Source organism: Furipterus horrens, unplaced genomic scaffold, assembly GCF_987537825.1.
Source record: "Furipterus horrens unplaced genomic scaffold, mFurHor1.1.pri manual_scaffold_3, whole genome shotgun sequence".
Taxonomy (NCBI): Eukaryota; Metazoa; Chordata; class Mammalia; order Chiroptera; family Furipteridae; genus Furipterus; species Furipterus horrens.
Genome location: NW_028327173.1, coordinates 138724687 through 138750951, shown reverse-complemented (window position 1 = coordinate 138750951; position 26265 = coordinate 138724687). Strand labels below are relative to the sequence as shown.

The following is a 26265-nucleotide window of genomic DNA, read 5'->3' as shown; positions in this document are numbered from 1 at the left end:
TGAGAAGACTCAAAAATCACAAAGGAGTTTTTGGGTTTTCTTTATCCATAAAATTATGGAAATGGACCAGATTACTGTCTTTTCTTTTGCTTGCTCACTCTTTCAATAAACACATAACATTCAAGAAAACCTCTAATATTAACATATTGAATTAACTTAAATATTATAAATAAATATTCAGAATATGATAGATTTTTTTTCAATTACATATACCTCTCCACACTCAACTCCCCACAGAATACTAATATGTCCCCACTAGGGAAGGTACCTGTGCTGGATTAAATATGGCCATTAATTCTTTGTAGTTCCTCCTACCAAGGTTCACCCCTTGAATCTGGGCTTGCCTTGTGACTTGCTCTGACAAAGAGAATGTAGCAGAGTGATATTGTGTGAGTTTCAAAGCCTATACCTCAAAGGTACTGCAGCTTCTGCCTTTGCCCTCTTGGAACACTGCCCTGATTCTACCATTAGAGAAGCAAAGTCTGGCCAATTGGAGAATGACAGACCATGTGGAAAATGACCCAGCCAACAATCAGCACCAACTGCTAGCTGCAGCTGTGTTACTGACTCCAGACAAGACGACCAAACAGATGGCCTACTTGAGCCCAGCTCAAGTTGCTAATCTAGGGAATCATGGAAATACCATTGTTATTTTAAATCACAAAGTTTTAGGGTATTTTGTTAGGCAGCATTAGGTAACCAATATAGTATCCCACCTTTCCACCTGGTCGTAAACCACTAACCTACAGTTGCCTTCCAATTCTAAAATTTTTATGACTTTCAGGTTACCATTCCCACAAACCATACCCACCACCCAATATCAAGTTTCTCATTCTTTTTTATTCTGCTAAATTAGGGGTATAATAATTCCATAGAAAACTAGGCTTATTTTCATTCCAGGCATTTCTACCCACAAGCCAGTGTAAGGAACTCACCAAGTCCATGTGCTTGAGACTATCAAGCAGCTTGCAATTACGGTTCTTTAGTCGATGGGCCTCATCAATGATAACACAGCGCCATTCAATCTCACGAAGTTCAGGACAGTCTGACAATATCATCTCAAAAGTGGTGATCAGGGCATCAAATTTGTATGCGCCTGGGATAAGGCGCCCCTAAGTATGGAGGTAGTAAAGTCAGAAGAGGCCTAAATAAGAAGCTCCTCTGAATTATACATTCCCTTTTCTATATTCAGGCAGGCTTACTAGGAAATACAAATTGTGCCACCACGCTCTTCCGCTGCTGTTTATCTTCCTGATAAACGGTGCCAAACCACTCAATGTAAGATATGTTGCCTCCTCAACATACTCAACTTCTTGGAAAAATGACAGACCTTAATGAATGAAGCTGGACATTTTCAGCTCTGGTATGCCTAGCTCATGTTTCTTAGCCCTAGATCTTTTGGTGTTTAACACTGAAATCCACAAACCCTGGGCATTGACAAAACAGGCAAGACAAAAAAAGTGAAAATCACTGACATAGTGACAGCAATGATTACTGTCTAAAAATGGACAGAAGGATTGGCAGAACTGAAAATCACAGAAAACTAACCATAGAAAAACAATCTGTAAAATCCAATGTTAAGAAGGATGGATATTAAAATTTTTTATTTTCAGATTTACATAGAAAAACAAACTGATCTTGATAAAAATTTGTCAAAAAAAAGAAAAAAAGAAAGGAAATGGTTTAAGTTCACTATTGTATATGGATCAAGGAATTAAAAGTGGCTAAATGAATTTCATTCTGGAAAACACTTTCTTGATGAAAACTCATTCTGATAAAATTCTATTTAAATGTATGTAATTCCTAAGGTCAGAACTCCCATTGGTTCAAAATGTCAAAAAAATGTCCTGCACAATCTAGATAAAAATGCCTTATATCAGAGCCTCCACAAGTCTTTTTTTATATTAAAGCCTCTAAAATACCAGGTATCTGGTTTGTACCCTCTCTAAACTGTAACATTTCCATTAAATACAACTTACCCGTGAATCTTTGCAGTACATTTCATACTGCTGAATCATCTGCCGGCTGGCCAGACTGCCATGGTACACAATAGTGTTCATCTCTGTCCATGTATTGAATTCTCGCTCCCAGTTAGTAATTGTGGACAGTGGTGCAATGACCAGGAAGGGACCGTGGATGCCTACATTATATACCTCCTGCAAGAAGGCAATGGACTGAATAGTTTTGCCCAATCCCATTTCATCAGCCAGGATGCAATTCTGCCTGCAAATTCATCATGGAAAATGAAAAGCATGTCAAAAGATATCTTTTTAAAAGTATGATAAAAAACAAACAAACAAAAAAACCCAAAAACCTGTTTAAACAAACTAAAATAACTCCAGACTAAGCTCCATCTACAGCCCACTCCTTCTTTACCTGTTATACCAATTAAAGAGCAGCCAATTGACCCCTTCCAACTGATATTCCCGTAACTGGTTTCTGTTTTTATACTCATGTGACAGCTCCAACTTCTTCCAGGTACTTGCCTGTGGACGATTCTTAAAAATAGGAAATTTGAGAATAAATGGGGTGGAGATGTTAACAAAATTAGGCCAACTTACTAGGTAGTTCTAGTAGTTGAAGTCAATTCAAAATACTTACTTCTTGGATTAAAACTTGTTAAATGTACTCTAATTCATGAGTTCATAATGAGATTTTTTTTTTTTTTAAAGAAGAAAAACCCACTGGTCTCTTTTGGAAGATACTAGGAAACTATTTCATATTTTTGAAAACTAGGAAAAACAGAAAATAATGAAATATTCATCCTTCTTTCCTATACAATCTGTACCTTAGTTTGACTGAACAGTAGGTGAAACATCTTTCTTTTTATAATAGATTCTGGCTAATTAATGAAGGATGACAGAACTAAAACATCATCGTTTAAAAGCCCTTACATAATAGATCTAAGCCATGATTAAAATGGCTGATAGTATCACAAAAGACAACTCAGAAGAATCTCCTATGAAGCAGATTTAGTGGCTTCAAGCTTCTGAAACAGGAATATCTAATGGAACTGTCTACAATGATAAATGTTTTACTAGCCACATGTAACTACTGAGCATCTGAAATGTGGCTAGTGGCTACTACAATGGGCAGCAGAGCTCTAAAATATTCTAATAAACAGCACTGCCCTAGATGTAACTGCCATATAAGGGACAGAGAGAACATGTTAAGAGGTTCCAAGGGGAAAGTTATTGGCAAACTTCAGACTATGGAAAACCGTAAAGAACAAATGACCTGGTTTCTTCCAGAGAAAAATGGTGAAAGACAGAAAGAAAACCGAAGGGAACTATAATTAAGAGAAATTAGAGGCATATTAACAAGTAACAATGTATGGATCTTATTTAGAATCCAATTCAAACAATTTAACAAAAAAAGAGAATCAGGGAAATATATACATTAAATTGGTTCTTGGATGATATTTAGGAATGGTTAAATTTTTTCAGGTATAATGGTATTACTTATCTTTAGGTATAAATACTGAAATGTTTACAGATAAAATAAATTTGGGATGTTTTAAAATAATCTGGGAAACGGAAGTGAGTGGGTAGAGAAATACATGAAACAAGATTGGCTATGGACACAGACAAGAGTGTGGTGATTACAGGGAGAGGAGTGGGTGGAGGTGGCAGAGCATATGCGGGGGATAAATGGTGATGGAAAAAATACAATTAAAAAAGATTGGCTATGTGTTAATTACTAAAGTTGGGTAATGGGTACATTGTACTATTTTTTCAACATTTGTATATGTTTGAAAATTTCCACAATAAAAAGCTAAAACAACATAAACTTCTACAGGGGAAAATTAAGTCATTGCCTATATGGACTTTAAACTCTAAATGCAAATAGACTTACCACCCTTTTGAGTTCTGGGTGCCTTGACTGGATCCGTTTAAATTCTCGAATCTTGCCCTCATCAACATCCTCTTTCAGCTCCCATGTACTATCCTCATAGGGTAGAGAGCACCATTTCACCAGGTAGTAAATTACAGGCTAGGAGAGAAGAAGCCAAAAGCCTTTATACAATGATTCTGTGTTATCTCCTGTTGTAAAAGGATAAGAATTTGACTACAGAATCAAATCACAAAATGTCAATACCTAAAAAGTCAGGCTGAAAACACCAATCATAGTTCATCTGCTGATGCAGTATGGCTTTTATTATTCTTCCAATTGATTAGAATCTGTTCTAAAAGTAAAATTTCTACCCAGTAGTTTCTAGAATAAGCAGTGAAATATGCTCATCAACCAAGCAAATGAGAAAAAAATTATTTTCCTATATTGTGTAGAATTAGGTTAAAATTAAAAGATACCATTGTGTTCCACACTATTCTCCTGGCACTAAGTTTGATACAGTAGAAGCCATGCTACTTTTAGAAGCAGGGAACAGGTTTAACCCAGAGGAGCAGAGCAGGGTGAAATTGCTGGGCTCCTCAGTTCTTAAAGCTCTGAGTGCAGATTCTAGGTCAAAGAACAGTCATAGGATGGTAAAGAGATGTCCTTGAGAGCCTCGGAAAGCGAGGAGATAACTATGAGAGGTTTAACTGAAGAGAGGTAATAAGAGTGAAGAGAAAGGAAAACTGCTGAAGCTCCAACTACAGTATTTATGCTCTATGCAGGCATGCCACTGCAAGGGACGGGGCAGTGCCCAGTGGTAAATGGCTCCTGTTCTTATGACTCACAATGATCACTGCATTAACTGCATTTCCATTTTTGGCTTATATAAAGCAAGAAGGATTAGACTGGGCCTAGTGTAATCAACAGAAGCATCTAATTACAAATTTATAGAACAGCCACCAAGTTTTCATAGTCACAGATCAAGGATCCCTAGAATTAATTTAGCTGCTCTCGTACATTTTTCTTCAGTGTAGTGACACATATTATTTTCTACATAAAGCCATTTGGCTAGGTCACACATTTCCAACATTACAACTTACTTTTCCATGGACTATAATACTGATTGTAATACTTAATTCCACTATCAGGTAATATAAAAATGATGATAAATTAAACTTGTTTTGGAGAAGGAGAAAATGGGTGTACAGAATGTTATTATTTAATGCTGGAGCATAAATCACAGTGTCAGCACACTGTAACATTTTCATGTCATGCCCACTGCAACACATTACACAGGGACCTAATCAAAAGCCAACGGTGGCAGAGAACTAGGCCAAGAAGGCTGACATCCTTAAAATAATGATAACACTAACTAACTTCTCCTGACCAATAACTGGTCCATTCCCCACTCTCCTCCCACCAAGAAAAAATAAACAATAACTCCCATCCCTGACCCAAAAAGCAGAATATATAGTATCTGAGACTTGCTTGTTAATATTTGAAGACATGTTGAATTGTAATAGACTTTGGACATCTAAGGTTCTATCTGAGTGACCCTGCCACTTTTACATAAAATTTGGATTACAGAGAGGAAAGACTTTGACTCTTGGGTCCTATCAGGATGGTGTATGCAAGCAAGTCACTTAGCTCTTGCGTGAGCCCAGTTCACCACTTAGCACTGGCATCTTAATAAGATTCTCTTGTTTTCTACTTGTCATTGTTCAAATAGTAAATGTCAGATAAAAACTTTATGAAATATGACCCTGCAAAGCTAAACCAACAACTACTTAAAAGTGAAAAGAAAACAAAGATTTACAATGAGATGGTTAAGTCACAGCCTGAGTAAATATGAAATATATTTAAAAGAAAGAAAGAAATGTCAAATTCACTGGTAACTTAGATCTATATGGCTATTACTTGGAAAATGAAAAAAGTGATTTATGAAATTGTATTAACAAGTATTTTAGCATATTTAAAATCTGCTCCCCAAGCTAAGAAAGCTTCAGTGCAATGATTCCCAAATCAAGCTGTATGTTAATAACCCGCTGGCAAACCAACTTAAAAATACAAATCTCTGCATTCCACCCTAGACCTAGTGATTCTGAATCTATGGGACTGGGAACAGGACCTTACTATTTGTTTAAAAGGACAGATTTAAATGCAGTAGATCTGTTTAATAATAAATCAAAATGCTTTTAACTGATGGTAAGTTCAGGAAATAAATCTCAGCAACACAGAGAAAGCTACGAGTCTGTACAAGTATTTTTATATTCATAAAGTTAGATATTTGTGAAGTATACCCCCCCCCCACTTCTCACCTTTGAGTAAATGACAAGGTTTCCCATATGAAATCTGAGAGAAAATGAGACCAAGGTGAATGAGTACTTGTAAATGTAACTCCCAGTACTCACAAATATAAAGCTCTGATACATTTAATTTTATGTGAATCTTTCCTTTTAGACTCTCTCCCTACTACTTTACCTTCCCAATATCATTCTAAGAACAACCTCAGAAAAATTAAAAAAATACCTTTTCCATCCAAGGGATTTTTCAGCTATATCTGAAAAATAAAGGAAGGGCAAGCAGAGCAGCAGAAATCTGTAAGAGGTCTTTCATGTTCCACAACAACCCAACTCACCTCCCCATTGTCCTTGTCAATACTGTGAGACTCATCCAATATCCTATCCACCTCGACGTAGTCTGGATTGAAGGGCTCTTCATCCTAGAGTAGTTATGAAACCCAATAATAAGATCAAAAGACCACTGTTTGATGACCCTATTTATTAAAAAATCAGAAACCATCAGAAGAACATTCCACATTTTCATAATATCAAATCTTACAAACCTACCTGCATCTGCATACCTCTTGCTTGTTACCAGAGAAAGTCTCTTCTCCCTAACACAGATGATTCTCTCCATATATGCTCTGGATTCCATCCCTTCTCTTTTTTTTAGGAATCCACCTCTACTGCATCATTCCCATAAACATACAAATATGCTCTATTTCACATTTTAAAAGACCTCTCTTGACTCTACATGCTGCCCCCCACAACTATCTTTCTGTTTCACACTCAAACTTTCCTAAGAATTATAAATACAAGGTGTCTCCATTTTATCACCTCCTTCTTTATGTCCTGGGGCTTATCACAATTTGAATTATTTTTTAATCACCCTCCCTAGTGAGGTGCATGCAAACACAGACCTTATCTGGTCTGTCTACCATAGTGACTAGCACATAATAAATGATGAATAAATGAATAAATAATTTGGTTAAATGCCTATTTATAAAGGCAGACTTAAATGACATATGAGGCCCTGGCTGGGCGCCTAAGTTGCTTGGAACATCTTCACATACATCAAAAGGTTGTGGGACAAATTCCCAGTCAGGGCACATACCTAGATTGGGGATTCAATCTCCTGTGGGGGTGTGTACAGGAGACAACTGATCAATGTTTCTCACTCCCTCTCCCTCTCCCTCCCGCCCTCCCTCTCCAAAATCAATATACCCTCAGGTGAGACAGTGGTTCTCCCCAGTCATTAAAAAAAAAAAAAAAAAAAAAAAGACATGAGTTAATAGAGCTTAGTTCACTGGTCACAAATTGTACATCTAACAACAGCTGGAATGGAGTTAGTTTCATTGTACATTTCACAAATTAGGCTTAAAAAAAAAAAAGAGTGAAAAAAATGCAACCCAATTATCATTATTTTCATATAAAAAGAAATTATAAAGCCTACATGGTCCTACTTGCCCTCTTCAGGACATGTGAAAAATAATTAATTTATAGGGAAACCTGGTGATAAAAAGTAACTTTATCAGATATATTCAGCCAGAACTGTTATTTTGAAGAAGCTACATATTATTACGTCTCTCAATCTTTTTTACTAGACCTTTTCCCCATTACCTCTAAAAAGCTATGAAAAATAATCCTTCTTCTCAAGGCACTTAGTACTCTACATAAAATACATGAAAATGAAAATCCCAGTTTGGCAAAGGGTTATATATATACACAAAGCTTTCAAAGCAAATTGGAGAGCTAAATATGGCTCAAGAGACCCTTATGCATGCTCCAGTGTTTAGTAGTAACACTAGATGTAAGAAATTAAAGGTCCTTTAACACCGTTTCTAGTTAGGTTAGAAATCTGAGAAAATAAATCTTGTCTCTTAATAATATGGTTGCTTATGCTGCAGATATTGCAATGGCTAAAAACTGACATTACAGAAAGAATGCCTCAAGTGGACCAGAGGCTAGTTTACCATCCACTTTTAAAACACTTCGTGCAAACTAAGCAAGTCAATACCAAAATACCCTATAATTTTTTTTTTTTTTTAAAAAGACCATATTTAGACTAGACAAAACTAAGCATGGTGCAATTAAGAAAAGTCCAAAAGTCCAATGTACATACCCATGCATACAAAGCAACTGTAAGTCTTTTGAAGAATCCGACAAGGCTGGTAACCTAAGTAATTTATGTTTCTATGAAATAGGCAATAGCTATTCCTAATTACCTCATGGAAGAAGTGTCTCATCTGAGCCATTTTGGTTTTGAAGCGCTTTAGCTTTTGATGAATCCTCTTATCTTTCTCTAGCTGGGAGATGGTAGCCCATTCACAGTGCAGATAGGAGCTGAAGGGGATGAAAACAGTCAATCATGGTGTAGGAAAAGAGACTGGGAGGCTTGTGTTTGAGAACTGGGGATTAGCCAGAAGCAGACATAATGACTACATGCTTAAACGGGGAGATAACTCTCTTAAATCAATGATTCTTAAACTTGAACTTGCACACAAACCATCTGGTCTGGGTCGGGCTTAAGGTTGCCAGTTTGATTCTGGGTCAGAGTATATACCTGGGTTGCAGGCCAGTCTCCAGTTGGGGGTGTGCGAGAGGCAACCTGACTGATGTTTCTCTCCCACATTTATGTTTCTCTCCCTTTATCTCCCTCCTTTCCCTCTCTCTAAAAAATAATAAAATCTTTTTTTAAAAAAAGTTCACACTTGTAACAAGCACTCAAATGATGCTAATTCTGCTGGTCCATCAATTATTTTGAGTATCAAGGTCTTAATGTTAGGCTAAGGTGTAGAGGATCCAGGGGATTTTATCAGAAACCACCCTCATCCCATCTTCCTGCAAGAACGGTATCAGTCATGTCAATTCCTGAACTTCTTTCCAATCAGCCATTTTCCTCACTGAAAACAACAATTCGAGCTAAGACTACAAAAAGAACACGCTCCCAGCCAGGACAAACTATACAGGAGAACTTTTTACAACCCTGTGGAGTTTGGGGTGAAAAGCTTTTTGCACAGATCACATACTAGTTCTTGTACTTGACAAAGAATTCTTCTGCTTCAGTATATTGTCCAGAAGGAAGCTAGGAAGAAAAAAATTTATAGTTATTAATACTTTTTTGACAAAGAATTTAATTTAACCATACATGGTAGTTTCATACCAATGCTCCCAGAATATATTATAGACGGAGGGATTAAAAAACTAAACTATACTTCTATACTAAAAGCCTGATAGAAGAAAATAAATCTTTACCCATTTTAGACAATTCCTATTTTCTAGTTAACTTTCCTCCATCATCTCTTGTAACTACACTGTAGCAATTATCCTGACATCCAAAGGTGCTCATTAAGTAAAGCCTGTGAATGTAGCATTATGGGCTGACATGAAGATAGAGGCTTCTATATATGCAACATGGGTAGATCTTGAGAGTATCATGCAAAGCAAAGTAAGTCAGATAGAAAAGGGAAAAAACCACATTTAATTGATATGTGGGATATGAGAGAGAAAGCAACAGTCACAGACACCGACAATAGTATGGTAATTACCAGAGAAGAAGGTGGTTGGGGGAGATTGAAGAGGGTGAATAGTGTCAAATATATGGCGATAGAAGGTGATTAGACTTTGGGTAGTGAGCTTACAATATAATATACAGATGAAATAATATAGAACTATACACCTGAAACTTATATAATGTTATTAACCAATGTCACCCAAATAAATTTAATTTTTAAAAAAGATGATAAAGGTCTCACCTCCTTCTTCACAATACGCATAGAAAGCACTTTGTCCACAATGGCTGCATCTTCTTCACTGGGATTCTCCTACCAAAAGATGCAGTCAGTCAACAGAGATTGTGAGCAGCAGGACAAACCTGTCAGACTGCTTAAGTTCTCAGCTTACCACAAAGAACTGCATGGAAGGCAAAGTCTCGCCATCTGGTTCCTGCACTGGTTCAGGAAGGATAGGCTCAGTTTTTATTGGACCTGTTACATCCACTTCCTCTTCTTCTTCATCATCTGTGATCTTTATATCCAAATCCTCTGTATATTTTTTTCGCTTAACTTGACGGTTTGAGCGTCTCTTCTTTAAAGGCAAAAATTATTAAAATAACTGCTTACTCTCTCAAAGAGAATACCTTTAAAACTATTTGCCTATTGTCATACACTTAAATTTTACTTTAAAATCCTTATGAAAAAAAAAAAAATCAAACCAAAGAAAGATAAACGGCTTATTTATCACCCTGGCTAGTGTGGCTCAAGTGGACTGAGCACTGGCCCACGAACTGAAAGGTCACCGGTTCCACTTCCAATCAGGGTAGACGCCTGGGTTGCGGGTCAATTCCCCAGCTGGGGGCACGAGAGGTAACTGATGGATGCATCTTGCACACTGATATTTCTCTACCTCTTTCTCCCTCCCTACCCCTCTCTCTAAAAGTAAATAAAGAAGAGAGGCTGGAATAAAAAAAAGTTTATCAATTATATCATGCCAAGCCATATAATTTAGTCTGATGTACTGAATATACAGGGTGGGACAAAATTAGGTTTATAGTTTTGAGTACAGGAAATACAGTTTATTCTTGCATTATTATTAATTATTGTATTATTTTCCATACCAACAATCGTTAACCTACTTTTGCCCCACCCTGTATATTATTTTGCTTAATTGTTTTATCAAAAAACCATAATCCATCTGAAAGAAACCTGGGTACTACTGGCAAGAGGGTTTGGGAAATAAAATAGGGTTCTTGGCCTGTAGGGTGTGTAATTACTTCACTCCAGGAGCAAACCTAAAGTGCCAAGGTCCAAGAAAAATATTTTGTTTCTTTGTTTTAAAGTTTTTTTGTTTTACTAAATAGAATCAGACTACATGTATCATTCTTCTGCTTACTTTTCTAGTTAACAATATTTCTTGGAAATGTTTTCCATATCAATGTATTCTAGACCTACAGCATTCTTTTAAGTGGTTGATACAATTTTTAAATTTAAGTAACACTTGGAGATCATAAGAAATTGGGAAGGATGGAGAAATAAAATTATTTTTTAAATCATGATTGCATCACTGGAAAACAAAATAAAAATCAAGTGAGTTATTATAAACAAAACTACTGAAATCAAGCAAAGTTGCATGGCATAAAATAAATTTTAAAAAATTAATAGCTTTCCTACATACTCAACCAGAAAATATGAGCCTATGAAAATAAAAAGATTACCTAAAGGATTAAATTTAGTATAAAAATATATAAAATCTAGATGATGAAAAGTTTAAAACACTATCCAAGGACACAAAGAAGACTTGAATAAATAGTAATCCATACCGTTCTGGAATAAGAAGGCTTAATTCTCCCTAATGATGTAAATTTGACAAAACAAGATTAATAAAACTTTTAATTAGATAAGCTGTTTCTGAAATTCAAATGGAGAAATAAAGATCTAAGGATAACCAGGAAAAATATGAAAAAACCAAAACCCAAAAACTGGGCCTTAGCAGATATTAAGAACAACATCGTCGTCGTCGGCAGCCGTCCGTCTCGAGAGACGATGGTGTAGCTTCTCAAGAGTCTATCTGCACCGCCGAGAATGGCTGTGCAGTCCGACTCGGGAGTGACACGGTATCTGTCTCCTCCCGTGTTGAATCGACATGTTACAATGACGCTGGAGTGTCCTCTCCAGTGAAGCGAAGCTACAGAGCCTGGGCAGGGTGATATGGAGGGCCTGCTGTTGCCCATGCAGCAGACCCCCCCTCTCTTCGCAGCTGAAGGGTCCAAGGGAAAGACGGAGTCAATACAGCTTGGCTTCAGGTGCGCCGCAGGAGTTGCCGGTGTTGACTACAACGTCAAACCGCCTTAGGGACTCTGGCTCCGGATTTTCTGTCGGGGTTTACTCCCTTAGCCTTTCCCCTGAAGAGGTATGCCGCAAGGCAGCGGACGTTTTTTGGAGTCAGAGTTTTCCTTCTCTGATGTGCCCTGACTGGAAGATCGAACCAGCGACACTTAGCTCGCAGGCCGACGCTCAATCCACTGAGCCAAACCAGCCAGGGACTAAGAACAACATAAAGCTATACTAATTAACACAGCTTGCTACCTCTCCAAGGAATAAACAGGTCAATGAAATAACGTCCAAATATAGACTAAAATATTTATGTGGATTTAAAATGTGATAAAAAATAGTACCTCTAATCAGTAAGAAAAAAAGTAGATATTCTATAAATGGAATTGAAAACAAATGACTAGCCATCTAGAGGATGAAAGAAAAAAATTACAAAAGGATCAAAGATTTAAAAGTAAACAAAGACATAACATTTTTTTCTTTTTTTTTTTTTTAATTCTCACTAAAGGATACGCTTATTGATTTTTTTTCTTTTTTTTTGAGAGAGAAACATCGATAAGTTGTCTCCTGTACACACCCTGACTTGGGATTGAACCCGCAACCAAGGTATGTGCCCTGACAGAGAATCAAACCCACCACCTTTTGGTGTACCAGATGACGCTCTGACAAACTGAGCAACCAGGCCAGGGCCAGAGACATAAGAAAGTGTGGAAGCATTTGCATTTTTAATAATCCTGGAGTAGAAAAGGTATTTCTAATAAATTGATCAATTTAACCTTAAAAAAATTTTAAGTTATCTGCATAATATTATCTATTATAAACGAGGTTGAGATAAATAATAAAACTGATGCAGAAAATGCTATGTGATACATTTCCTAAGAATAAAGAATGTTTTTAAACTAAGATCAATAACGCTATAGAAATATGGGCAAATAACATGGATAGATCACAAAAAAACATAAATGGCTTTTAAATGTAAAAGATGCTCATTAAAAAGTTACACTCAATAAAATAATTACCACTGCAAACTAAACTGAAACCAATTTTTTTGCACATAACAGACTGGCAATAATCAGAAAGTTTTGATCAAATATTTGAAATAGGAACTCATACACTGTTGGTGAGGGTATAGATGGACATGACCTTTTTATAGAAGAAAATTTGACAATATCCTTTGATCCAGCAATTCCACTTCAAAAGTATTATCCTACAGATAAATATGTAGAAGTGTACAAATATCTGTAACATTACTTGTGGTAGAAGACCAGAGAAAATTTAAATGCCCAGCAACAGAATCAGTTAAACAAATTATGATACAGTCAAAAAATGGAATGCTATAGATTTAAAAAGAATAGAGTAGCCCTGATTAGTGTGACTCAGGGCATTGGGCATCATTCTGCAAACTGAAACACTAGAAGTTCGATTCCTGGTAAGGGCACATGCCTGGGTTGCAAGCTGGGTCCCTGGTTGGGGGCGTGAGAGAGGCAACCAACCGATGTTTATCTTTCTCCCTCCCTCTCTAAAAATGAATAAATAAATAAAATCTTAAAAAAATAATAAAAATAAAAATAAAAAGAATGGAGTACATTGACAACACCAAATGTTGATGTGGAAATGGAACTCTCATTACTTGCAGAAGTTTAAAACTACACAAGCTTTGGAAGCTAGCAGAGTGTTATAAAGTTGTATGTTCATGTATTTAACTACTCTACAATTTATTAATTCCATTCCTGGGTATTTAGCTATGAGACATGCAAACCTATATCCACAAAATACTTCTACTAAGACTGTTCATGGAAGCCTTATTCATAATACCTCCAAAGTGGAAACAACCCAAATGTTCATCAATAGGAGAATTAATAAACACCGATGTATTCATACACTTAAATATTTCTCAAGGCAGAAAACAAACAAACAAACTACTGACACATTTAACAACATTAATGAATCTCAAAAACACTTTGCTGAAACAAGTGAGACTCAGGAGTACATACTATATGATTCCATTTACATAAAGTTCAAAAACAAGCTAAGTTAATCTATGTTAACAGAAATCAGGTCACTGGTTGCCTATGGAGGGAGGGATGGACTGACTACGAGAGGGTACAAGGGAACTTTCTGGGGTGACAGAACACAGAATTGCATTAAATAAACTATTTTTATGTATTTTTCAAAATAAAATGATGGCAGAGGGAAGAATGGGCTTAGATCTATCTTCCTGATAAAGAACAACCTCCAAGATGTATTGTTGGTAGGGGGGGGAAGCACAGTATGAAAGAATGGGGTGCAATATTAATATTAAGTAGAAGTAGAAATAGAGTGCTCATGAAAATAAAGAATATTTCTGAAAGAACACACACACAAAAAATGGTAACAGAAACTACCTTGGGGACGAGAACTGTGGGACTGTGAGGCTGGGATCTAGATTGGGGGACTTTCACAGTGTTTGCTTTTTTTGCACTGTCGCAATTTTTCTCACATATATGTATATATTTTTTAACATAAAACACAGAATGATAAATGGTCAAGGAGTTTTTCTAAATCCTCATGATTCCAAAGAACAAAAATGAAACTACAGCCCTGGCTAGGTGACTCAGTTGGTTGGAGCATTGCCCCCATACACCAAAAGGTTGCAGGTTTGATTTCTAGTCAGGGCACATACCTAAGTTGTGAGTTCATTCTCCATTTGGGGCCTATATGGGAGGCAACCAATTGATATTTTTCTTTCTCCCTTCCTCTCTTTCTAAAATCAATAAACATATCCTTGGGTGAGAATTTTAAAAAAATAATAATTTTTAAATAAAAATAAAAGGTGATTAAAATGAAGCTGTTAAGGTGGGCCCTAATTCAACTCGATTGGTGTTATTATAAGAGAATTTGGACACATAGAAAGACACCAGGAATATATGCACTGAGGAAAGACAATGTGGGGACAGTGAAAAGGTGGCCACCTGCAACTCAAGGAGAGAAGTCTCGGGGGTAACTAAACCTGCTGACCTCTTGATCTTGGACTTCAGAACTGTGAGAAAATAAAGTTCTACTGTTTAAGCCACCCAATCTATAGTATTTTGTTACGGCAGCCCTAACAAACTAATACACCATTTAAAAAATTTTACTAATCTTTGTATTTCCTGTATTACAACAATTTGCATTGTTTATTTTTTTGATAATTTAACAAACATTTTATTTAATCCTATATTTATTTAACAAACATATATAACTCTTACTGTACTCTTTTAGCGTGAGCTATTGTTCTATCTATGTGCTTTGTAAATGTTTACATTTAATATTCCTAATAACCCTACTGGGTATGGATTATGATCTGCTTTTTAGAGATGAGGAAATTGAGGCACCAAGAGGTTAAGTACAGTTGCCTGAAGTGACAATGTTAGCAAGCAGCAGGGATCGGATGAGAACCTGTGCTCTTAACCACTATGCTGTTTATGAATCTTGTTGTTATATGTGCATAATTTTTATAGCCAAATGAATAAATCTTTCCCTTTATGACTTCTGAATTTCTATCCCTTCTTAGAAGGATCTACCCCACTTGATAATTATAAAAAATTTCATCCATGTCTTATAGAAAGTTCATGATTTCATGTTTTACTTTTAGACCTTCAATTAAACTAGAATTTGTTTTTGTTTAATGAGTGACACAAGAAATCCAGCTTTATTTATTTTTCCTAAGTGGTTAGCCAGCTGTTCTGACATAATTTATTAAACAATCTTTGTCTCCATTAATTTAAAATTACTCTTTAATTCATAAACTAAATTCTCATAACTATACCTATATTTCTAGACTCTACTTTTATTGTTATATTTTCTCTAATTAAAAATTCACAGTAATTATTGTTTCATAATAAAATGTCTGTTTAATCTAGTTTTTGCCTCATTTTTCTTTTCAAAAATGTCTTGGCTATTCTTATCTGTTAAGTTCCCCCAGAAGAACTCAAGCATGGGTTTGTCAATGTATTGAATGTATATTAAGAAAGAGAAGGCATTTATATTAATAGCTAGAGAGGCACTTAAGGTTTGTTTAGTCCAAATCTCCATTTATAGACAAGCAATTCAGACACAGCTAACTTAAGTAAATGGGCCAGGCCCATAAAGCTACTTAGAAGTACCATGAGTCTCCTGAATCTTAATAAGATGTTCTATCTGTGGCTGGACACTAGAGCCAAAGATGGTATCATAAGGCAACAATCAGAGACAGAGAACTGAAGTTCTTCCGTCCAGCTTCTTTTATTTTCTTCCAATACCCCTCATCTTGGAAAGGTAGGAAAAAACATTGTGCTTGAGCACCCCAGTTCAGAATCAGAACTCTGAAGTGTACAAAAAGGCAAAAGGGATAGCTGGATAGTTCTAAGAGAAACTAAAGTACTAACATGGCCAATACAACAATCGTGCAGCATAATTTCATTTTTGTTTAAGTGTTTGAAACACTAGAATTTAGAAAAATGGCTATTGCTATTTTTACTGTAATATGCTTTTTGTTTAAAAACGCAAAATTTAAAGGACATGACAATGATCAGGTCCTATCTCTTTTACCTTTTAGGCCTTCCTCTGGATTAGAAAAATTGCTGAAATATGCATAGGCTGATAGTCTCTCAGTGTCTACTCCTGGTATGTCTCTCAGAATTAAACTTGATTTTTCTACTAAGTTCTCTATGGATTCTTTACCTGAATGCTGCTTTCTTCATCTTCCCGAGGTGATTGTGCAGGCATGATTTCCACATCTGAATTATCAGATGAGGTATTACGCTTTCTTTTCTTACCCACCACAGGAGTGATGGTGCTAAAATGGAAAAAACAAAATCATTTTCAATGAGGGCAATGAAAATTTAGGAGTAAGAAAATATAATTAATCTAAACCATTACAGATGAAGCTTCCAGACAGACAGAAGTATCTAGACTTCAGTCTGTAGAACACATTGCTATTGAGGAGGGTGTCTGAAAAAAAGTTACTGAGGTTTCTAAACCACTGGCTGACCTTTACACCAAATGTGTCAAATCCGTACTGCTGTTGGGTTCACAAGTACCTGAGGGAAGGTAATTTAAGAGAGTAGCCCTGGCTGGAGTGGCTCAGTGGATTGAGCACCAGCCTGCAAATCAAAAGGTCCCTGGTTCGATTTCCAGTCAGGAGCCATGCCTGGGTTGCAGGTCAGGTCTCCAACTGTGGCACATAAGAGGCATACACACTGATGTTTTTTCCCCTTTCTCTCTCCTTCCCGCTCTCTCTAAAAATAAATAAAATATTCTAAAAAAAGGAAAGAGAGGGCAGAATAAATACTAAACTAAGAATTACTAGGCCTTATATTTAGTCCCAGTTCTGTCACTAGCTGGGCAGTAGTTTTCTTTTTTGTAAACATTGATGATACCTGGCCTGACAGTTGTTAAGGATCAAGTAAGATAATTGATACAAAATTTGTTTTTTAAAAGCTAAAAAATCCTATACCAATATAAAGCATTATTATAATTACATCACAAATGCTAAAGTCCTAGGAAATTGAAGCTAGGGAGAAAAGAGTGAAGCTGTAGGACATGAAAGGGAAAAAGAGAACACTCAATTGTGACAAGAATTATGTGGTAAGCCATGGTTCTGACAACATTGCTTAAGACTGACAGTGGTTGCTGAAAACTTCTTTAGTTCACAGATGAGATGCAAGAACATGGCAGCTGTCTCTCCAGCTGCTCCATTTTATTAATGTGGGTGGTAGCGGAATAGTGAGAAATCCTTCACACTACAGTGATACCAAATCAGGAAAAACATATAAAAACAGTCATAGCTTTTAAATGTAACCCCCAACACAATGATCTTTTCCTGTGCCTTAGCAATTCTTTCAAAATATGCAAAGTAGGCACTAACACAGAGAAAAAGACAGGCCTTACAATCTTCTCTGACAAATCATTTTGAACTATGTTGCTGCTGAATACAAGTATTTCCTCTCAACACTAATTTAAAAATAAACGCGCTGCCCTCGACTGTCCCATCAGAATAGCAAAGGGTAGTACTCACTTCAGCTTACTCTTGCCCTTGGTTTTGGAGGTACCAGATGTTTTGCTCTTCTTTGGCTTTTCTTCCTTGAGCCTCTCCCCACTGCTCTTTTTCCTGCGTTTCTTTTCACCTTCCTCCTCAGGCCGAACACTGGGCAACTCATCCTCATTCAGGACTCGGGGTATGTTCTGCTCACCTCGAGCACGGGCCCTAGCAATGGCCTCTGCTACAATCCGGTTTGCTTTCTCTTGCTTCTTCTGGTGCTCCAGCCTGCGGTTTTCCTCCAGTCCTGTCTTGCCTCCCATGTGAGGAGCAGAGCTTGCTGGTGAGGACAGAGCTGCCACTTCACTGGCACTTAGGACTTTAACTACGGAGAGTCCAGAGGAGGCCCCTTGGGAAGACCCAGCCTATGGAAATGAAAGCACTAAAATGTCTACAAGTTGTAGGTAAATGGCCTAAGTAAAACCCAGCTCTGAAGCAGGTAGGCTTGCAACTTCAGTTCACTAATTCCTTAAAATCAGGCTCAGACCCAAATCTCATTAAACCTGGACACTTAATTTTTTTTGTGGGAAGGGGTTAAAAAAAAAAAGGCAATAATTGTGCCAAATTAAACTTTAATATCCTTTAGCCATGCTCCTAATGTCAATACCCATCTTCATTATCCTAGAAAAATTCCAAACAATATAACCAATACAGTACAGGTCTCTGGGCTCAAAATAAACAAACCTTAAATTCTCCTCTTAGTTTACCTTTACCTTCCTGGGGGTGGGTGGGTGGGAGGGGTAATAATCACTTGACCTCTTTATGACTGTTTGTCTTTTAAATGAGGATATTTAGAACCATTTTTATTTCACAAGATTGTAAATGAAACAGTTCAAAGACAAATACCAGATAAATTACCTCTTATCCCAACCAAATAATAACCCTTAAATCTTTTCATGATATACTTAAAACAAGGTTTCCATGGCGGGAAGAGATAAAAGTCTATATCTCAGTTCAGAGGTATAAATCTAAACAGTCCCCACATTCAACAATGAGTGGTTGCTGAGGGTAGTAACATGGGACTGAGGTCTATTTTCCCTCCAGTGTAAGTCTCACCTGTGGCTGCAGTACCACTTTGAGTGGTACCGAAAGTCTTTGTCCTGGGCTCTGTCCTGGTCCCATTATCTGAGCCTGCTGCACAGAGGAGAGTGTCACTGGCTGGGCTGATGGTGGCTGCTGGGGCTGCGGCTGTGATGATGGAGGCTGTGGTACAATCTGGATTTTCTGCTGTGGCTGCTGCACCTGCAGCTGGATAGTTACTACTTTGGCAGGCTGCCCCTGGGCATTCTTGGCTTGAGTCAGGGCTGCTAGTTGGTTGCCCTGTAACACTATCTTCCCTGGTAGACTCCCTAGCACCACACGATGTCCTTGGGGACCGCCAGACTGTGGCTGCTGGAGGACCAGGGTGATGCGTTTCGATTCACCCTACAGTAAGGAAAGAAAATTGCAAGAGGTACATTAGAGAATGGTATATCCTTAAATATTTACACCAGTTTTCCTCATCCTAGCAAAGTAAAAACTGAGGGGGAAGAAGACAGTACAATTAATTTTGTTCATCCTCCTGTCTTGACAGAGTCTTTTCTGTAACACTTTTGCCCCGTGAGTATCAAGGCTATTTTTGAAATCTCCTGATGGGAGGCTATCTTCTAAGACAGTCATTCTGTTTTTTGGAACTCTATTAGAACAAAAGTATTCTTACTGAACTGAAATCCACCTTTTTAGTTTCTTTCTACTGGTCCTTTTTATCTTAATACTGCTGCTGTCACCCCCAAACTCTGGCCCTTTATTCAGAGGTAAGATCCTCTATTTTCTTAGAACAGAAACTGGCCTTTTCACTGAGCAAAGCAGGAGGGCAATCTCAGTAATAAGATCAGGGGAAAGACATACATAGTTTCTATAAGTCTTACAAATATTTTTTTTTTCAAAAATGATTTTGCTCCCATAGCATCCTTTATTTCTCTTAAAACTTTATATCATACATTACTGTGGATTCTTGTCTAGCTGTCTGTCATGCCTGGCAGACTGTGAGCTCTGTAAATTGAGGGACTGTGGCTGACTGGTTCAGCATTAACCTTAGTAAGAATTCAAAAAAATATGTTAACACTAACTGCTTCCACCTGATTAAATACTAAGTATGTGGCTGTCAACATTAATTGATAATAAACAAAGTGGAATTTAGACAGGATTTCCTAGAGCTAGCTCTCGTGTGTTCTCTCTCCCAGAGCTGCTGGACCCTCTACGAAACCAAAATTCACCTCCCCCTTTCACTCAAGTCACCTGAGTAGGTGTAGAGGTCAGTGTAACTGCAGGCTTCAGTGGGGGCCCTGTGGCCCCAGGGTTTCCAGCAGGAGCTGAACCCTTAACTGGCTGTAGGACCAGCTGCTTTACTGGTCGGCTGGGCTGGACAATGCGCTGCACAGTAGTAGCCTGGTTCCCAGGGACCTTGGCGGCCAACACTGTATTACCAGAGACAATGGAAACACCTGGTCGAAGGGGAGTGCCGGTCAGCACTTTGGTAAAAGTGACTTTTCCACCATTGGCTGTGCCAGCCACCAGGGGCTGAGCTGTGCTGGTGATACCTTGGGCCTGAATTTGTGCCACATGGGCACCAGTGACTGAGGAGCTTGGTGGGGCTTTAAGGATAACAATCTTAGGGGCTGACTGAGGTGGTTGCCCTCCAGCACTACTGGAGGACACAGCTGTGGCAGAGACACCCATGAAAGGATTCCCTTGGCTCAGGATCTCCTGGTTCTTGGAGACCTGCAAAAGTCCTGATGTTGGCATTGGTGTCTGTAAGACAGGTTGGGCTGGCTGCTCCTGGCTGACAGGCTGAGTGGTATAATCATGCAAGGTTAAAGATTCTGGAGCTGGAGCTGTTGATTCCTTGGGAAGTTCTGTGGAGGCTGTTTCCTCTGGTGGGGGGACTAGGTCACTTGCTGATGGATTCCCCACATCACCACCTCCTCCATCCTGGTTCATCTGATCCAAGGAGTCCAGAGAGCTTGGCAGTCCAAGGGCTTCCTCAATGGGATCTTGTGTGACCTGGTTGAAGCTGTCATCAGTCAGAGAGTCCAGGCCAAATAAATTTGGGTCATCAAACAGATCCATGATGGGGTCTGCCATCTTGGAACAGCAATGGAGGGTTGATCCCCAAGGTCTAGGAAGGGAAGGGGAGGGGGGTACTGGCTCTCCCCTCCCCTCCCCTATTATGAAAAAATGTACACAATAGAAGACTACTCTTCAGGTAAAGAGGCAAGAAACAAGTGCATGTCAGATTGTCCTGACCTTCATGGAGTATGATGGCTAGGTCTTCAGAGGAAGATGGTGAAACTCCTGTTGTGGGAAGACAAATGAAAAATAAGCAAAGTAGGTGAGCTCAGGAAAAATTCCTTCTTCTTAGGTACCACTCTTATTATCAAATCACATCAAAATAATGAGAAGAGGGATATACGAAGTAATCTGAGGACAGAGACAAAGAAGTAAAACACCCACATTTCTGCTTCGAAACTGAAACTAAAAAAGTAATAATAAAATAAACCAAATAGCTTTTAGGGCTATTACAGCTATACAATTTTAAGCTTCTGTCTGTCAAGATCATTCAGCTGTCTTTGTCCATTTCTTTTTACAATTATCATTCTTAGGTAGAGATCAGGAAATTTAAGTCATTCACCTTCTATTTAGGTTTCTTAGGTTGCCAGAACTTAACAATTTATCAGCAGCATTTCAGTGACTGTAGATAAAAGTCTCTGGATATATTGTATTATATAAAGTTCCTTTATACCTTTAATCATGGTCATAGTACCATCTTGGTAAGCTTATAATATAATTTTACCTAGAAAGTTTTATAAATGTTATTTTAGTTAACATATTAGTCTATATATAGTATCTCTGTTCTGAATCTCCTCCCCATTCTCATATCTAAGATAAAAAAACTTCCTTTGCAAGGAATTCAAAGAATTCTACATTTTAGTTCCAGTTTATATTCCCAAGTTTCTCATTACTTCTTATATATATCCTATATTTCAGTCCAACTAGACTACAGTTCCCTTAATGTGATTCTTATCTGTATGTCTTTTCCTATTATGCTGTAGCTTCTGCCAGGAACACCCCCACCATACCCCCAACATCTCTCCCAGTTGAAAGCTTTCCCACCCTCAAAGGTCTTCTACTCTGTAAGGTGAGGCCCTTTTAACAGTAATTTGTGATGACTTGGTCCCTTCATCTTCTTTAAATACCACAGCATTGTTTGCATCTTATTGAAAACACTTATATTTAATATACTAAAATGGTCAGTGTCTTGTCCATATCCTCTGAAGGCCCAAATGGCTGGCTCCTTCATGCAAATTTTAAAAAGCTGCCTGCTCCTCAAGATGCTTGTCTGCCCTCTGCTGGAAATCTGTCATATTATCAATGATGATAATGGATATGTGAAATGCACACCCTGAACAATCCAGTGTGGTGGCCCAGTTCCTCTTTCCCAAAGAGACAACAGTTCCTGATGATGGGGGACCATATATTATTTATCTGTAGATCCCTAAAGAACCCAGCAGGATATCACATATATAGTAGCTACTCAAAAAATACTTAATGAGTTAATATATTTGCTTGCAGTATCTGGAAGGAACCATTCAGGCCTTACAGACACTAAATGGTACTCCCTGATTTTAAAAAGAGACAGTAGAAAGTTTTCCATCTTGAAAAACTGATCTACAATAAATGAAAGTATGTTTACTAAATCCATGCCTGGGACTTCAAGTTCATGTAAATGCTGGAAAAAGAAAAAACTAATAAAAGGAATTACAAGTTCATCAGCAATAACTAAACTATATTAAAATGTTGTATCTCTTCTTTGTAATATGTCAGTATTTGACAATCCAAGAAAGCCCTGCTTGATAAAACCATTTCTAACTTTTAGAAGACACAGTATAGACTTGACTGAAGAAAGCTTTTCCACACAACCCCCAAATTTTTTCTCTTCCTTAATCTATTTCAGTTATCCTTATAAAACAATACAGTAATGTGGGTAAATATCCCAGAAACTCAAGACATATATAAAAAGAAAAGACTCATCAGTGGCTGGCACATCAGTCAAACTTACAAAGTATACATGGCATCTCCACCAATGTTAAACAAGATGCTTCAGTAATCATGTACCCTTCACATCTCACCCAGGATCCCTATCAACTTCCCACTCTTGGGTAAACTATTCCACCAGCTCATTCCACCCTCTCCTAATTGCCTACCCCAGCTACTCAAAATGATGACCAGAAAAGTTCTCAATGTTTCTTGATTAAATAAAAATCTACTCAATAATTTTATAAACATCCTCAACACTACCATCAACTTTTTTCTAGTTATGCCCTTACTTTGCTACTTAGTATCTTTCATCTCCTATTCCTTGTCAGAAGTTACACTATCCAAGAGAAGTTACACTAAATATCTAACAGTTAAGTGTCACATAATAACTACAAGAAAGTTTCCACTAACTGGAAGTTTATGCTGATAATAGTTTATAACTTGCCTTTATTTCCAAGGGGTATTTTGCCCTTTCCATGATTTCTTCTATGTATTCATCCAAATGCTCTTTCTTCCCTCAACAACAGCCAAATCTCAGTCAGAGAAAGATCTCATTTTTTAAAATCCTCACCTGAGGATGTGTTTATTGATTTCAGAGAGAGAGAGAGAGAGAGAGAGAGAGAGAGAGGGGAAGGGGAAGGGGGGGAGAGAAAGAGAGAGAGAGAGAAATATATAAACATCAATGTGAGAAAGAAACATCAATTGGTTGCCTCCTGGACACACCAACTGAGGATCTACCAAGGATTGACCAGGGATCAGCTGGGGATCGAACCCACCACCTTTTGATGTATGGGATGACGCATCAACCAACTGAGCCACTCGGCCAAGGTGAAAGATCTTTTTTTTAATGGGAGAAATATGGCTACCAGTTTCTGAAGTACTTCCTCATCCTCCCATCATATGACTCAAGTACTATACGTTTCTAAAGATCAATGCATTCATCATTTTTCTCCCCAGTTATTGGGTCAAATTTCTGCTTCCCCTGGTTCAGTCTGGGTCCAATAATTTAAAAAACCTCACCACTGACTTAAAGCCCCACCACCACCAAGTTTCACAGCTTTTCAGTCCCATCCCATCAACTTACTTCTACTGACCTAATTCATCTTGTACATATTTTTAAATCCTAGTCTCCTGTTCCTTTCTAACTCCCACCTTTAAGTTGTCCTTGCCTCTCAAAAGATTAAATCTCTCCAACATACCTCCATCTTTCTTCACCCCTCTTTCTATTCTTACTTTTGGGTCACCCTAGCTGTATCCACACCTGGCCTAGCCCACCACATTATCTATCCCATGCTTCAAACCTTGGTAGCAAAAGTAGAGGTTAAGCATTCAAATATATGAAGCACTTAGTTACCACAAGTAAAGTGCCTAGAAAAGAAGTCATATCCCTGCTCAAAAGAGAAACACATGTATATACTCAAAGGAAAGACAGAATTTAATGATTGCAATAATCACTTTCATTAATTTCAAACTAATGACAGAAACCTTGAGGGGTGGGAGTTGGGGAGAAGTGGAACAAACTAGTCAGTTAAAGTTAAAATCCAAGACCTTACCTATATTCTCCAAATAACAAGCCAGCGAACACTAAGAAATACTTTACAACATTGCCCCTCATCTCATCTCATTCTTAAAGGGGTAACTACTTTTTCCTTTCTATGTAAGTCTAAACTGCTGTTCTTCCGCAGTTTTATCACCTTTAATAGTTCTTGTTTTGTTTTTTAATCTAGAGTTCCAATTCTCCTTTCCTTATTTTATTTATTTATTTTTAGAGAGAGGGGAAAGGAGGGAGAAAGAGTGGGAGAGAAACATCGATGTGTAGTTGCCTCTTCTGCGCCTCCAAATGGGGACCTGGCCTGCAACCCAGGCATGAGCCCTGGCTGGGAATCGAACTGGCAATCTTTTTGGTTTGCAGGCCAGTGCTCAATCCACACAGCCACACCAGTCAGCGCTTCTTTCCTTATTTTATGTGTCTCCTCACCCTTGCCGATCTCAATAACAACTTTTCTGTCTAATCATAAAACTCTGTTTTCATTCTACTCTAGTTTTCCATCTCAATCTTCTCATACTTTTCCAATCACTTCCCAGTGATTCTCAACTGGGGGATAGAAGGTATGGTAGTTTGAAAATGTTTATTCAATGTCCTAATTTTATATTTATCAAATAGAAAGGGGAAATACACCTCACTGTTTGGGTTATTTACATTCTGTAAAACTGGACAAAATCTTCTAGGCTAATGAGAATCTATAAAAGACAAGGGGGTTGGGAGCATCAGAGAAAGAAGAAGCATGCCTGGCTTGGACGGGTTATCAACACCTCTGTGATGGGACAATATTTCTTACAGCCTCTCAGAAAGGAGTGTACCACAGTTACTGTTTATGATCGATGAGAAGCACTGCAACAGAGATTAGTCCAGTTGTCTAACAGATAAATTTACATAAATTGAACTACAGACATCCACTCGCCATTTACAGATTTCTCTGCACTGCTCATCTTCTTAGAAGATAATGAACAAACGCCATATTGATAAGTGCAGGTCTTTTTTGGTAATATGCACTTTTACAAAATACCACCCATGCCCATTTAACCTCTAACTGCTCAAAGATTCAGAAAATAACAAGCTATTTTACCTCAAAGTATAAAACTTGTTATTGGAAACAGTATCCTTTCAAGAAGATCAGCTGCAGACAGACATAAACACTTTACTGAAACACAAGATGCTCAGAAGCAGCTTAATTTAAATGAGAAATCCCTTGAAAATAATCAGAAGGCCTAAAATGAAAACCATCAACATACTTTTAAAAGAAAAGGATTTAAAAACTGTACTGTGGAGACATTTGTGAAACCCAAAGAGTCTCAAATCTTATAAAGAAATGGGAAACAAACACCCAAAGTGAATGTAATCACAATTTAGGGTCAGCTAGGGATCAGGATGGAAGGACACAGACCATAAGAAATGGAGCTTTTAACTTCGAGCCACTCAGAAGATTTCCCTCAAGAAGACTCGGATCCAAGGCCATTTCCTCTATCTTCACCATTCTCACTACTAAATGTGGCTACTCTGTTTTTGTTTTCCCAGTTACTTAAGGAGAAAGCACACCTCATTCAGGGGTATGGACATTTGGGGGCAAACATGGCTGATAAAAGTGAGCCCTTCTGAATAAACAAGAAAAGCAAAAGAGGCAACTATGAAAGCTAAAAGCATGGACGT

General features: G+C 37.7%; 1 protein-coding gene across 5 annotated transcripts in view; it reads right to left on the bottom strand.

The window, feature by feature from the left end:
• The window catches only part of CHD8 (chromodomain helicase DNA binding protein 8), a 57478-nt gene that overhangs the window by 18355 nt on the left and 12858 nt on the right, over window positions 1-26265 (bottom strand). For all 5 annotated transcript variants that reach the window (XM_090270309.1, XM_090270313.1, XM_090270310.1 and 2 more), the window contains exons 2-14: window positions 20259-21314; window positions 19038-19406; window positions 17961-18346; window positions 16625-16739; window positions 10020-10202; window positions 9872-9940; window positions 9146-9201; window positions 8342-8459; window positions 6473-6556; window positions 3856-3993; window positions 2377-2498; window positions 1980-2223; window positions 936-1112 (exon numbers count right to left, since the gene is read on the bottom strand). In XM_090270309.1, the coding sequence (XP_090126435.1) occupies window positions 936-1112; window positions 1980-2223; window positions 2377-2498; window positions 3856-3993; window positions 6473-6556; window positions 8342-8459; window positions 9146-9201; window positions 9872-9940; window positions 10020-10202; window positions 16625-16739; window positions 17961-18346; window positions 19038-19406; window positions 20259-21104 (2907 nt within the window). In that variant the 5' untranslated portion in view covers window positions 21105-21314. The remainder of the gene's footprint in view (window positions 1-935; window positions 1113-1979; window positions 2224-2376; window positions 2499-3855; window positions 3994-6472; window positions 6557-8341; window positions 8460-9145; window positions 9202-9871; window positions 9941-10019; window positions 10203-16624; window positions 16740-17960; window positions 18347-19037; window positions 19407-20258; window positions 21315-26265) is intronic.